Here is a 15,809-nt window from a genome sequence, read left to right as displayed (position 1 = left end):
TGTCCTCCCACCTTCTTCCCTCCTCTGATCTATGCTGGATTCCAACTGCTTTTCTTCCCCTTTGAACATCATCAGGGGAGGGCTCGCCTCATCCCTGGAACTACTCCAACTAATTGTCCATTTATTTCCTAAGATGATTGAATATTTCCTCTTTCAAGCCCTCCCTCTATGATTTAGAGAACTTTGAAGAAGGACTCTGTCTCTTAGAAACCTGGGTAGTGTCTTCTGGATTTAGCCCTGTGCCTGGTTTGCAGAGTGGGAGTGTGATAAGATGTCAAGGAACAACAAAACTGTTGATACTGGTATTTCAAACAGAAGAGCCAGGCCCTCATACTCTTCCTTTCTTTAAAACAAAAACAAGCCCAACCTGTATTCTGTAACATTTTATATGCTTTCTTTTTTTAACAACTCTTTTTTTTTACTTTTTTTTACAGGGACAGAGAGAGAGTCAGAGAGAGGGATAGATAGGGACAGACAGACAGGAATGGAGAATGCTTTCTAATAATCATCTTTCTGAGCACTTAGCTTCTCTCCTTATCCTAGAAACTAAACATAAGTATTTCATTTCCCACTAAGGTGGCGACAAAGCAAATACCCTAGGAGATCTGGAAATGTCTTTGATATGTAAAACACCATTTATCTTTACTGTGTTGATATGTAAAACGACATTTATCACTACTGTGTTAGTATGTAAAACATTTATCACTACTGTGTTATCTTGTAGTCTTAACATGTAGGAATGTTTTTCCTTTTAATATATCCTATAGATAAATGTTGCAAGTTTATCAGTAAATAACTTTTGTATCGTGCACCCCCTCTTTCCCCCAACCTGTGTGATCATGTCTATATAACTAGCCTCAGAGCTATATTCGAGGCTGCACGATTTGGGTAGGCTGTACCCCGTGTAAGTCATATATGTAGGTGGGCTTATTAATAAATCTCCTAAAATTTCTTCTGTATCCTGCCTTGATCTCTCTGTGTAACCCATGGATTGAGCTACTTTGGAACAGGAGGTAGATAATAAACAAATAATTTTATTTAAAATGTATGGTTAATAGATGTTGTATGACTTGGAAGTATTTTATGATGATGAACATTTAGTTTACCAGAAACTTAATATAGATGAAACTGACAATAGTTTGACTCAATTTTGGCTAAGATGCATATTTATCTGAAAACAAAAATTCAGCTTATCTCATAAAAGATTCTTCTTTTGCAGAGAGATAAGGGCCACAAAAACGCTTTTCTGTTAATTAAAAGAAAAAAATTATATAATAATGATGAACATGTAACACTGAATGCAGCCTAGAGTATATTCATCTTTATAATAGCATGGTCACTGATTTTATTCTTTTTTTTTATATAGTGAAAGGGACCATGAAGACAAAAGTGTCTAAGATCCACAAAAGCCCCAATGTGGGCCTGATGAAAGCGAATGAAGCAGTCATCTGGGAATCTACTCCTTCCTGAGAGCAGCCCCCACATTCTCCCTGCAGCGGTTGGTTGGAACCAGAGATGGCACTGTCCCGGGAAGGCTGTGTGTGGCTTCTGCACGGGGTACAGGGTAAGTGGGGCTCCCTAGGGGTGAGGGGTGGGCCAGGGAGCCCTTACCTGAGTAGAGTAGGGAATATAAACAGATAACATGATCTCTTCTGACTTAAGGCTGGCTTCAGGTGATCTCTCAAGGAAATGGCCGTCTAAAGGAATCTGCCGTTCTCCTTCTATCAGAGAAATGACCTTGATTAGAATGAACTTATCAAATTGGAGACTGTCCACCAAAGGGCTGATGTGATGTATCTGGGGAAAAAGAGAGTGCAGGCAGGGAGCCAGAAGAGGTGGGTTCGAGTTCCGGGTTCCAAGCTGCGTCACCTTAGGCAAGTCACAGAAACTTTGGGACTCTGGTTCCTCGTTTGCAGATGAAAGAGTTGGACCAAATAAGCTGAAAAGTATTTTCTGGTTCTTAGAGACCTTTATATGTCTTTTGCAAGTGTTAGCCTTGAAGTACTTTAAAGCTATATAGAAATAACCCAGTTTCACAAATGGGAAATAGGTAGAATGTATTTCAGAAGTAGGAGAACTGAGGCCCAGAGGTCAGAGAGGTTAAGTGACTTCTCCGAAGTGCTACAGATGGGATGAGTGGCAGAGGTCAGTAGCCCCATATACAGCTTTTTTTTTTTTTTTGCCTTTAAGCAGCTTACCCTGCTCTCTTACTTAATCCACGTTATTTCTAAATGTGATTTTAATCAAAGCGAGAGTATTTTACAACAATATCCCTATAAATAATATGTATTATTTTTATTTCTTTAAGTTTAAACCATTTTCCTTGACAAGGATCAAGCTGTTTTTGAATAAAGAGAGAGATAGTGAGTAATATGCCCCACAAACTTGATTTTGTTTGAAATGAAAAGTCCTATAATGAAAATCCACCTTTATGAAACTCTGACATCAAATATGTCATAAAAATTTAAAACCACATAGATACAGCTCATATATTTGTAAAACTGCTTTTGGATTCTGCAAGAATATGGCCAAATAGTTAAGAAAAATGGTCATGTGCAGTAACTTCCCTGATCTACCAGATATAAAACATCTGGAGAACAGGATAATCAATCTCAGTTTCATTCTTATGTTTGGGGGAATGTAGCAATAGCCCATATATTTGGTCAGTCTAAGTTAGAGATACTTGGTTTATGGAAGGAGATACCTAACTGACAGTGATAATTATAACTGAATGCCTAAACGTTGGTCTCTTACCTTTAGATATCAGATTGATGATAGCATCTCCTGCTGCTAAAATTGGATTTAGGTCAGAATAATTCAGCCTGCTCACCACATGTCCTCCTAAAGTCTAGATAAATAAAAATGACATTATTTTTTTAAAGCTACACTTAATCATTCAACAATTAAGGAATTATGTATACAGTGGTCTCTTATAAGCTTGTAAACCTCCTCTTTGCTTCATAGAGAGATGTGGCAGAGCTTTGGGGCAGCTAATTAGATTCAGACAACACATCATTCAGATTTTCACCCCTGAGTCCAGTTCAAATTCATTGCTTGAGAAGATAATCCTTCCCCATGTGTAATGAGGAGGCAAATTTCTTTGACAACAAGCCCTAGTGTGAGTGTTCAATAACACCAAGGAAAGTGGATACTGGAGTCTGAATAAGCTCTAAAGAACTGGGATATGAAACATTCATTTTCAAAATGTTTGCTGTGTTGTTGTGCAATAAAGTTCTTCTCTCGGCCAAACCGTCAATAAAGCCGCTCAGACGTGGCCTTGAATGAAGTCTTTTGAAGGGAGCTAAGAAGACAAGATGATGAGATGAAAATGTGGTCCAGAGAAAGGGATAGCAGATGCCAAAGGTGAAAACATATGATGGGTTTTGAGAATCGACAAAAATAGGATCAGAGACAATTAGGAGAAATGTGCCTTCCTCCAAATCCCACAGAACTACCCATCATATGTGGAATGGACAGTGGTTCAAACTGGTTTCTCTGAAATATTAAGTAATAAGGAAATCTCACTAATTAGATAACTTGGGGACAACCAAGAATTGACATTTGGGGTACACATGTTTAGAAACTGACCTCAGTGCAAAGGTCTAAGGGGAGAACCATCCATGAAAAAGTAATTTGGAAATGTCGGCTCTTGTTTACTAAACCTTGGAAAGACGTATTTCACAGACTGTTAGACCTGGACAGGATTTCAGAAACAGTCCATTTAGTTGAACCTTATCTTTTAAAATGAAGAAACAGTGGCTTAATGAGGTCAAGTGGCTTTTCCAGGATCATACCACTCATAAGTGACAGGCTAAGATTAGAAATTGGGCTTCTTCAGACTCCAGGATCATAATCATGTTTTATAATATGCTGCTGCAGGCATATGCTCACTCCACACACACACACACACACACACTTATACTCATGGTGTAGAAATGTATTCGACACTGACTTGGGTTTCCTCTTTAGAGCAATGTTTGCTAAACTGAGCAGTACTATATGACTGAGTATAACTAAGGCTCATTTTATATAACACCAAAGAACGTACCGCCATATTCCTAATCTGGGCTCCGGCAAGTGTCTTCAGATGCTTCAGGAGGGCGCGGTGGGTCTGAGTCTTCGCATTCGGTTGCTCCGAAACAATAAAATGTAAGGCATCACTCAGCTGGGCAAGGCTGTAGCCCGCACCTATTGTCACCCCTGAAAATAAGATACTGGAATGAAACCTGACAGTGAACTTTATTTTTTTTATTTTTTTTATTTATTTTTTTTTGTATTTTTCCGAAGCCGGAAACGGGGAGAGACAAACAGATTCCCGCATGCGCCCGACCAACCGGGATCCACCCGGCACGCCCACCAGGGGGCGACGCTCTGCCCACCAGGGGGCGATGCTCTGCCCCTCCGGGGCGTCGCTCTGTCGCGACCAGAGCCACTCTAGCGCCTGGGGCAGAGGCCAAGGAGCCATCCCCAGCGCCCGGGCCATCTTTGCTCCAATGGAGCCTCGCTGTGGGAGGGGAAGAGAGAGACGGAGAGGAAGGAGAGAGGGAGGGGTGGAGAAGCAGATGGGCGCTTCTCCTGTGTGCCCTGGCCGGGAATCAAACCCGGGACCTCTGCACGCCAGGCCGACGCTCTACCACTGAGCCAACCGGCCAGGGCTCTGACAGTGAACTTTAAAAGACACATGGGCTGCATGGAAGCAATCTTTCATATATAGCTTCTCTTTTCATATTCACTTAGAATGACAAAATGCAAAGGGAAAAATTATTTCTGGCAATTACCATTATTCCCAAATATTAGATACAAAATTCTTTCTCTCAGTCATGTATACAGCCATAGATGTCACGTACAATCTATGTACATATCAATCCGAGTATCTGAAATTTATTAGTTTATTTCCAATTTAGTGTTTTTCCAGAATGTTTTGATAAAATATCAAAATTTCAGCCAAGATTTTATACGACTTTCACAAGATCACTAAGCCTAAGTGAGAATTGACCTGCAAATTCACACTGTTTGCTTTTCTACTAGAGCCTTCTCTTCTGTCATCAGAACAAGAGTAGACATCCGACTGTACCTTGGGTGGGTTTCGTCAGGGTGTGCTTATATGAAATGCATGATGTCATCTAGTTTATGCATTCTTTTGCATAATTTCTGATCCGGTGTTGCTATTCAAGAGTCCCCACACCAAACACAAATATTCACCATTTCTTACATCCCACTCCATCTCTGCATTTCCACTAATGTAGTCCACATGTCCCCTGCCCATCACGGTCTGCTCTTCATACCTCTTGCTTCCCATAATGATGCCTTCTGCCTGGTGTTCAACTCTCTTTTCTTCGTCTCCTTCCTGTTCATCCCCATTTTCCCGCTGGGTGCCTACAACAATCCTCTTTCCCTTTCTGTCCACTTTTGTACACCATCCAGGTGCTGTTTGTCTCCCCCCCCCCCCAATCCCTAGTCTCCAAGTTACTCTTCTCAGTCTCTCTTATGTCCCATCCCAGAACCGACCCCAACTGTCCCGCCTACACAAACCAACCCCCATTCTCCAGGTTTCTAGCCCAATGCCGACCTCCCCACGTCTGGGGATTGCGGGCTTCACGTGCCAAAACAGAGAACACTTCACTGCTGCCTTCGCTGTGAGCCTGTGGCGAAAGTGGTGCGGCAGGCGCGGAGCCCGGAGCTTGTAAAAGCTGCTCGGGGAGGATCCGTAAACCAGGAGCGCGTCTGGGAGGGCTGCCGGGTAGGCGAAGAGGATGGCGGCTGCCTCTCCAGCACTGTGCCCAGGGGCCCTCTGCCTCCCAGTCTGCAGTGGTGGGCCCAGTGCCACATCAGGATCCCACCAGCCACTGATGCTGCAGCAATCCAGTTTATACATTCTTAAAGGGGGCAATACCACTTCCAAGAAGGTGAAAAAAATATTGCTCTTTTCATGAGCAAGAACAGATACATTGTCTGTCTGTGGTTTTAAAATTTTACAGAGGGATGATTAGAAAAAAATTCCTATTGCCCTTGGAGAGGCAACAGTAACAAGGTTGAGAAACACTGGTTTCATTCTAGAGGTCCTAGCTCCCCAACCCCTGCACTCCACCCTCACCAAGTGCCTCCACACCTTCCTTCCAACCCTCTCCAGTGCAAGGCCGGCTTCCCCCTGCTTCATCTCTACCTGTGAGTTCTTTGGTGTGGATTTTCCAGTGGGTGAAGAAATTAATGGTCTGACTTAAGATTAGCAGGTCAGAAGGGAAGCAGACAATTTTCCATTTGACTGCTATTTACTTATTGAGGACAACTTTATTTTATGTAGCATTTTTAGCTCCCACCACCTGTAATCCATTCAAATGTTAAGTTTTGGTAATGGATAGTGGAAGCTAGCTTCATTTGGTGCATTATGTTGGAGGAGTACTTGACTAAGAATAAGAAGACATAGGATCTAGTCCTCACTTAACCAAATGTTAGCTGTGCAAAGTTGGGAAGTTTCTTCAGCCTTTGACACAATGTCTTCTTTAGAAGAACAAAGATACCAAGACTACCTGCCATGACACCTCCCAGGGTTGTCCTGAGGATCAAAAGAAAGAAGATGTATAAAAGCACTTGGTAAATTTTCAAAAGAATGCAAAATAAATAAGGTTGTTCTTCATAGTTAAACGTTCAAATTTTGTAGGCCAGATTGTGTGTGTGTGTGTGTGTGTGTGTGTGTGTGTGTGTGTGTGTGTGTGTGTATGAATATGTGTGGGTTTAGATGAGTTTTCAACAAATTTGTGAATCGTGGAGTAATCTCTATCTAGCAAGACCCTTTCCTACCGGCCAGACAATGTCTTAAGTCCTTTTCAGTCAGTCTTCCCATGCCTGGTTGAACTACATGGCATCTTACCACCATTATGGTTCCTCTGACAATATAGTACTCAATGACACAACAACTGAGTGGGTTAGTTTGAAAAAATTCAGTGAAAACACATAGTAGATGCTCAATAAACACATCAGAATGAATAAACGAGGTCAGATAATCTATGAAGTCCTTATATCAGCCCAGTGTATATACTTAACTGTTCAACAACAGCCAATTATTGCATCTCATTAGAAAGAAAAGTACATACCATTATCTATGCTGTCCACAAAATACAGTTCTGGAAGCCCAAGTGGAGATACAAATACTGGATGGAATACATTTCCGAATTTAATGTCACGTCCTTAAGGAGAAAAACATTTAAAGTAATTAGAAAAGCACGTCTTGGGTGCTAATAGACGTTGCTTACTGATAATCCAGAGTGAAAATTGTGACACAGATGATGCAAAAGAAAACAACAACAACGTATTTGAAAAACCATAGGTATCTGTTAATAAAAATGAATTGCACCTATAAAGACTTTTAAAAGAGACCCAAGTGTTTGGGTTACCTAATGAACATACTTTAAAACCACCCACCCACTGTAGTGTTCCCCATCACAAGAGGAGCTTTGGGGTAATTGGCTTTCAGCTCCAGAAGGTCGTTGAAAGTCACAGGGGTAATCCAGGTAGTCCTCTCCCCTTGGAACGTCAGCCTTTTCTTGTGTGGGTCTTCCGCCATTCTCTGCAGAGAAGCAAAGCCAACAGACTTTCAGGTAAGGTTGTTGGACTACGTACCATGAGTATATACTCTGCTCTATGTGTCCAAATGGCTTGCTGGTAATTTTAGCTTTCTGAGGTGACCTAACTTCTAGGGAACAGGAAAGGGGACTAGTTTGAAAATGGATTTTTAAGTTTTGTGTGGGCACCATTGAATAAACACCATAATAGGTCTCTTCCCATTAACACCTGCATCTAGAGCAGAGCAAACTCTATATTTGAGAAGTAATTTTGTGAAGAGGAGGCAGCATGACATGGTGAAAGTGTCTAAAACGCCAGGTTTCTTGTTCTACTTCTGTCCCAAGAGTGACTCAGAGGGACCTCATCTTCAGGATTAGATTTCTTTCATGGAATGAACATTGCTCACAGGCAAAGTTATCCTTGAAAGAATTCCTTTAATCATCACCAGGTTTATTGAATGTGGTTTTTTTTTTACAACTCTGTAGATATTTATACACACATATGCACATAACAATAACTATATATAGACATTATTCTTTAAAGAGTAGATGTGTTCAAGTTCTCACACTCTGAGGGGTGTGCAGAGACTGAGACCCTCTGAGAAGCCCATAGAATCATATCACTGTTCTCATGCTCTCTCCAGGGCACAGTCATGGAATAGAAGGATGGGTATATCACACTATTTATATTATACTCTCCCTTTCTTCCACTGAGTTGAAATCAAAGAGGTTAAGAGTAAGAATAGCAAAATTCTATTAAAATAAGTATCATCTGATTTTTATTTTACCAGTTTTACAAAATGCCTTAACTATGTCTCACAGAGTAGCTCCGTGACATTGGATAAGGTACCTACCCACTCTGAGCTCAGGATCTTCAACTGAGGAGGTGAACCGAAGCATCTCAGAGGTCCTGGCAGCCCCACTCTTCTGAGGCAAAGCTGTCTGCTTCAACTTATTTATAGTGGAGCTGAATAAGCTCCTAAAAATGGGTTGTGTACCGGACACAATTCCAACTTTGAATGTCTAACACTCAGTAAGTCCACAGGGTAATACAAAAAGGATTCTACCACATTACGTTATGAAAGAACAAAAGTAAAGCATCTTACTATCAGTTCAGGAGGGAATATAGGCTCCTGGGACGGGTCCAAGGGCTGGAATTCGTCTTCGTTGTACAGTTTGGTACACATCTCCACAAAACAAAACAACAGAAACGACTTCAGAGACACTGAGAGATGTGCAGGAAACTCTGACTGTGGGACTTCAGAGTTCGGGTCTAAACCTCTGACTCCTCAGCCTCACATGGAGCTGCCAGAGCCACAGCGTGTCCCTGAGCGGAACTTTTCCCACCCACAGAGGACCGTGACAGCTTCCCTGGCAGATTTACTGAACCCTGGGCTTGCTCTGTGGGTGTCAGGAATTGGGTGTTAAGATTCTGTGCTGAATCTCAGGTATTATTTGTGGATATTTATTTGCCATGAGCACAAGGATGCACCACAGTGCTCGATTGGGGGCGGCGTGCGGTAGGTCAACCCAGATCAGGCACAGAAGGTTGTGATGCTTCTGCAGGAAAACAGCCTTCTGTGGTGACTGGCCCCTGGAAAGGCATGGGCTTGCTGCTTTGGGGGACTTTTTAAGGCTGTTTATGCCCTGGATTCATTGAAAAGAATAGAAAACTAGAGTAAATTTGGGTTTCTCTGGGTATTTTTCAGACAACTCAAACTGCAGTGGAACCCCACACACTTACTTTTTCCTGTTTATTCGCGAAGGATTTTTCTTCTTGATCCATGCAACATTTTCCTGATCCTTTCATTCCACAAACAGTTGATTCCTTAGGAAGTAATTCAGTTTAAAACAAAATCATTGGTTGATTCTTTAAATACTAACCCAGGTAGGTACCTGGCAGTGCCCAGACCCCACAGGATCTGTGGAGAAAGTAATAGAGTGTGTCCTTGCCCTCAGGAACTCTGTAAATGGGTGGGGTGGAGGACAACGTATTGTATCAGGAACGGCTTGGGGAAAAGGCAGGCATGTGAACCATGCTCATGAAAGGGCCACGTTAATGGTCTCACTCAAGTCTCAGGAGAGGACAAAGAGGGTTAGAGGAAGATGTGGTCAACAGCTAAGGCCTCCTACTAAAAGTGAGGTAAATGAAATGTAGTTAGAAGGTAGTAATTTAAAATCTAAGAAAGATGGTCCTTCTTCATTGTAATGGTTATAACAGTGTGTATCTTTAATGAAGTCTCGGGGGGGGGGGACTGCTTTCAGACTTTCTACACACACATATAAAGAAACTGAAAACTTGAGTTTATTTGGATGCTTTTGTAGCTGTTCCAAAGTATTTGGATAATTTAAGTCCCAGATCATTCTACTTTAATTTTCAGGACATTTCAGGTAGACCCAAAGTAGTGTTTTAAGCCCGAATTCACTAGTCTGTTACTGCAACTCAGATGAATAATTTCATTCTTGTCTTCCCTGTTCAGACAGAGCCTAAGAGTCTATGGACATTCACAGACCAATGATTTGACTTCATACATGGGGACAAGGAGACCTGGGTTCTAGTTCCTGCTTTAACACATACTAGCTGAGGTGAGTTTATTAAATTAAGAAAATAAAATACAGTTCAAAGAGGTTTGATAAATTAAATATGCGATAGATGTGCACTGCATTTGACACATAGGAAGAACCAAAGTGATGGTTAATACTCTTCTATATATATGTATGTTTATAGTATATATATACTATAGAGTTAAGAAGGGATTTAAATTTTGTGACAATGGTAAGTACAATAAAGTAACTAATGTAAACTGCTGAGTGTAGGGACCCAGAGTGAATGAAACAATAATATCTATCTTTGTATAGATTTTGTCTCCAGAAAAATAATCACATAGTATTAGGTTGAATCATATGAAGTTGTTGTTTTTGTGGATCAAAAATGGTGGAATATTGGCCTTTCATATGGTTCAACTTTAATAGCATCTTACTCAAGATTTAAAATAAACAGACCTGCAGTTTTTAAAGTGTTTTGATTTGTTCATTACTAGCCTAAAAGTAGTTTCTTTCTTCAAAAAAAGTTAGAATTTGGAATTAACTTATGTCCCTTGAATTGTTTTGGTCAACCAAAATTATATACAGTTCATTTTTATCATACAAATGGCTGCTGGCAGAAATAACCTAACTGAACTCTTGTTGAAAGTATGTCTCCTCTTAATATCTATATTTAACTTTCTGAAAACTTCATACAACTCTAAACTACCCCCACACGCTAAATCACTCTTCCACCTTCCTTCATCCCAACTCTTTGATCTCTCAACTTTGAAGATGACGTGAATTTCTTCCTCACTACATCCTCCTTTATCTGGAGGGTAGAATTCTGCACTCATTCCTGAACGTTCTGGGTTCACACTCCCACACTGGTCTAGTCCTCACTGCCTCCTGCCTAGCATTCTGCACTAGTCCATGCTCTCATTCCCCTCATGTCTTTCCAGGCTGATTCTTCCTGAGTCTCCTCTGTGTCTTTCCTTCCTGCTCATTAATTCCTTTTCATTCCTGCTCCTTCAGATCTGATCTGCATGGTATAGAGGATAGATTGAGCTCTTAATAATTTGCTTTTCAGTCATGGTTTAGTTGTTTCTTAGACTATATTTCATTTTCTTCAATAGAGTTTGCATCTGTTTAAGTCATAAACCATACATTTTACTTCTTAGGAAAGTGCCTAATTTAGGACTAAAAAAGATAGATGCAAGAAGTTTATTAAAAAAATACTAACAGTGGCATTCAATAAACTTCAGTGATTAGGATGGTCAATATGAGGTTATTGGAGAGATAATTAAGCACAATGCATGATTATTCAAAGGTTTATTAATGTATTAAGTCAACTGAAAAAATTTATATACATATTTTTTATTTCAACTTACCACGCTGAAAGTTTTTCCACTTTCTACGATGGGACGGTATCCAGTACAGCGACATAAATTACCTGATTAAGAGAGAGATCAATTTTTAATGAATGATATAGAAATATATTGCATATTTGTGCTTCATGTTTTCAGTAGAAAGCTGTATTAGTTAGATTCTTTTTGTTTCCCCCAGGAAAAAATAGCTTTTCAGAACAGGGATCTTCTTCAGAAATATATCTTGTGATTATATTTTCTTCCTGAAATATCCCAAAAATCACTATAGTTTTTTCCAATGAACTCTTCCTGCCTTATTTCTCACCCTTGTCCTAACTCATGTATCCTTCCACCCGTCCTTCCCATAACATCTCAGATGTGGGCCTTTGCTAAGCTTTATTTATGCAACCTCTTCTCTTTCAAATGCCCTCTTAGGGAAAGTGTGTCCATTAAACAGGGCCCAGCCCCCTTTCTCCATGGGGTTTGCTCTAACACCCCAGTGGTTTGTAAAAGCTTTTTGAATTCTTCATTACTGGCCTAAAAGTACCATAATTTGTACTACCTAGTGCAGAACTGTACCATTCACTTACTGGATTCTTCTGCAGAGCTGTCATCAATGTGCCAAAGTAGGGTCATCTTTGTACATGCTTAATCTCCCTCATTGGTGCTTAAATTCTTGGAGAAGGCAAAGAATGTCTTAGATGCTCTTGAACCCACTCAGTACAGCACAGTACGTGCTCAATAAATACCTGGTATTATTTTAATCAGTCAGAATTTTCAAAATGTGTTGGAAAAGATGAGGAAACCACTGTTTAATCAGAAAGTATACTGCTCACAAACATTAGGGGATATTTTATCATTAATATTATAATAAATAAAAATTAGCAGATATTAATGATAAAAATATCCCCTAATGTTTGTGAGCAGTATAATTCAAATTTTATAGCTGTAGAAATATTTATAGATGTTTTACTAGCATGGAAAATATTCTTATATGATACTGTTAAAATAGTATATATAATGTAAAATCATATATATAATAGTCACAAGTATTTAAAATAAGCAAAAAAAAAGCTATGCATAGAGAAGTCTGAAAGAAAAAAATATGTTTGTGGTTATCTCCTGGTGGCAGAAATATGAAGGAGGTTTCCCCTTGCCTTTTAATATTTTATAATAGAACTGTGTTATTAAAATTATTATGTTTAAATATAATTTTAAATTGTCAGTAGTAATGTATATGTGTGAGTTGGGCAGGTTTAGGCACCCACAAGTAAAGTATTGTGTGGAATTTGCTGCCAACGAGTCACGTGGAAACTTGGTTAATGGGTATAATCCTGTTTTTTTTAGAACAAGAATAGTTTAGAGAGAAGCTGCATGGACAATAATGGATTCAGATTCTATAATCTATTTTCCATTTGCTAAGAAGAAAGAATATAGAAAATGTGTGACTTAAAAATCTGTCTTTGGAACAAAGAAAAGGAGTTGAAATGTTTAGATACATGACTATAGCATGAAATAGAATGTTTAACTGTCAACAGGCACTTTCTTTCGGATTAACTGTAAATAAACATTAAAGGCTAGAGAATGCTAATGCCAGACTTGTTTTGTTTTGACCTTGGCCACATAATGAATGCTAAGTCTAAAAGCCCTATGAAAAGCCTACCAAGGAAATACTGATAACATCCATTGCAAAAAATTCTTCTGATCCTAAGGGGGTGTAAAGACTACACCAAATGTAAAGCCAGCAGCCAGGGCCAGGGCCGCCATCACAGCAGCCGCCCGGCTGCCCATGCAGGTTCGCATTGGATTCGGACAGTCGGTAAAGAAACAGCGGAGCCAAAAGCTGATGGGCCATAGTCTTTAATTCTAGCTTGCACCCGGCGGGCAAGTAAAAACATACACACTGGGCTCCAAAACCCAGTCACATTCAATGCTCACAAAGCCACTGACTTATCCGAGTTTCCTAGAATCAAAGGTTTCTAGCTCACCAGACTTATTCACCTCTGTTTCCCCATCTCCTTCCTTATCCCAGATACAAACTCTACACAAACTGGCATCTCACTCAGCACTCCGCCATCTTGGCTGCTTCTCCTGGCCTACTCCACGTGACCTCCTTCTGCTCTCTCATGCTAACCTCAGGAACCAAGAGTGCAAACTCTCATTCCATCCCCATTTTATAGTGTAGAAATCCAAACCCTTCATCCAATATACAAAACAGGGAAGTCTCTAATACAAAGTCACCCTCTGAGGCATGATAGGATTGTACCGCCCTACATCAAAAAGGGTAGGAAAGGCTTAATCCCAAAACCAAGCCCCAGGCTAAAGGATTCTGCCTGCCTTTAGCCCACCCCAACACACATTAATATCACCTGGGCGACGGCCTCCTCGTGTTATCTTTAACAAAGTGAGCATAATACATTTTATCTGCCCAACAGGGGGGAAAAAAGATTTAAAAAATTGTTTTTCCTGGCCCTGGCTGGTTGGCTCAGTGGTAGAGCATCAGCCTGGCGTGTGGGAGTCCCGGGTTTGATTCCCGGCCAGGGCACACAGGAGAAGCACCCATCTGCTTCTCCACCCCTCCCCCTCTCCTTCCTCTCTGTCTCTCTCTTCCCCTCCTGCAGCCAAGGCTCCATTGGAGCAGCGTTTGCCTGGGCGCTGAGGATGGCTCTGTGGCCTCTGCCTCAGGCGCTAGAATGGCTCTGATTGCAGCAGAGCGACGCCCCAAGATGGGCAGAGCATATCGCCCCCTGGTGGGCGTGCCGGGTGGATCCCGGTCAGGTGCATGCGGGAGTCTGTCTGACTGCCTCCCGGTTTCCAACTTCAGAGAAATACAAAAAAAAAAAAAAAAAATGGTTTTTCCTTAGACTTGAAGGGAAAGATAAGATTAAATGAAGTGTTGATTTATATCAGTTGACCATTTTGGAAGGTAGATGCCATACCTAATTGCATTTTTGATATTTACTTTATAGTATTGTTTTTCTAAAATATGAACATAAAGGCTATCAGTGTGGATAGCATTTATAATTCTAGAAAAAGCCCAAGCAAATTCATTGTAAACCTATAAACTCTTCAAATTATCCACACCTAAAATGAGGTTATCGACTTTATTCATTAATTTAGCCAGACTTTACAACACTGTCTCCTGGTGGTTGTATTGTGAATTACAGGCTAAGAATCTGGGAGGAAATAGTTTATCTCTACAAGACTGTGTATATTCAAAGGAACAAACGAAAAGCAAGGCAAATTACAAGATCTGATGTTTCAAAGCTCTATATACCTCATTAATGTGAATTATTTCACAGAACAAAGATGACCTTTGCTCAAATCCACTCAGGTCTGGTTAAAATTAAAATTGAAACCATAAGGCAAAGTTTTAGCAGAATTTAACAAGAAACTGAAAAATTTTGAGTAAAGAAGTTGTTGAAAGATAAGAGAAACTATTAGAGATTATTTATATACCATTACTATAAAACTTACATTGAATTTTAATTTGTATTAGTCTACATCTTTTCATCATAAAACTAAATTTCTGTCTAAGTCTTTTATTTTTTAAGCAAGAAAGACTGAGATAGAGAGACAGACAGAGAGGGGGACAGATAGAGACAGACAGACAGGAAGAAAGAGAGATGAGAAGCATCAATTCTTCATTGCGTCCTCTTAGTTGTTAATTGATTGTTTTCTCATTTGTGCCTTGACAAGGGGGCTTCATCTGAGCCAGTGACCCTTTGCTCAAGCCAGCAATCTTGGGTTCAAATCAAAGACTGTGGAGTCATGTCAATGATCCCACACTCAAGCCAGCAACCCCATGCTCAAGTGGGATGAGCTCATGCTCAACCTGGTGACCTTGGGGTATTGAACCAAGTCCTCTGCATCCTAGGTTAATGCTCTATCCACAGCACCAAAGCCTAGTCAGGCTGTCTTAATCTCTTTATTAAAAGAACCAAAGAGCTTTCTTATACAGGAGTCCTCGGGTTACAACACAGTTCTGTTACTATGACAGTGATATAACCCAAATTTTGGTGTAAGTCAAATCATACCCTAGCCCAGTGGTAGTCAACCTGCTCCCTACCACCCACTAGTGGGTGTTCCAGCTTTCATGGTGGGTGGTAGTGGAGCAACCAAAGTATAAATAAAAAGATAGATTTAACTATAATAAGTTGTTTTATAAAGATTTATTCTGCCAAACTTAGCAAAAATCTGACATAAAGTACTTGGTAAGTAGTTATTATTATATGCTTTAACTTGCTGTAACTCTGCTTTATAAATTTTCTAAAGTAAGGTTACTTCCCTATTTTATAAATCACCATTACTGTGGAACCGGTGGGCAGTTAGGAAATTTTACTACTAACAGAGATACAAA

At 40.2% G+C, this 15,809-nt stretch overlaps 1 protein-coding gene across 1 annotated transcript in view; it reads right to left on the bottom strand.

Moving 5' to 3' along the window:
- Positions 1–15,809, bottom strand: part of LOC136378581 (aldehyde oxidase 4-like) — an 81,355-nt gene that overhangs the window by 47,297 nt on the left and 18,249 nt on the right. Inside the window, exons 6-13 of the mRNA XM_066345639.1 lie at positions 11,474–11,535; positions 9,304–9,387; positions 8,666–8,746; positions 7,420–7,564; positions 7,092–7,184; positions 4,049–4,200; positions 2,755–2,848; positions 1,612–1,721 (exon numbers count right to left, since the gene is read on the bottom strand). Of these exons, the coding sequence (XP_066201736.1) occupies positions 1,612–1,721; positions 2,755–2,848; positions 4,049–4,200; positions 7,092–7,184; positions 7,420–7,564; positions 8,666–8,746; positions 9,304–9,387; positions 11,474–11,535 (821 nt within the window). The remainder of the gene's footprint in view (positions 1–1,611; positions 1,722–2,754; positions 2,849–4,048; positions 4,201–7,091; positions 7,185–7,419; positions 7,565–8,665; positions 8,747–9,303; positions 9,388–11,473; positions 11,536–15,809) is intronic.

Source organism: Saccopteryx leptura, chromosome 7 (genome assembly GCF_036850995.1).
Source record: "Saccopteryx leptura isolate mSacLep1 chromosome 7, mSacLep1_pri_phased_curated, whole genome shotgun sequence".
Classification (NCBI taxonomy): Eukaryota; Metazoa; Chordata; class Mammalia; order Chiroptera; family Emballonuridae; genus Saccopteryx; species Saccopteryx leptura.
This window is presented reverse-complemented; position numbering and strand designations above follow the sequence as displayed.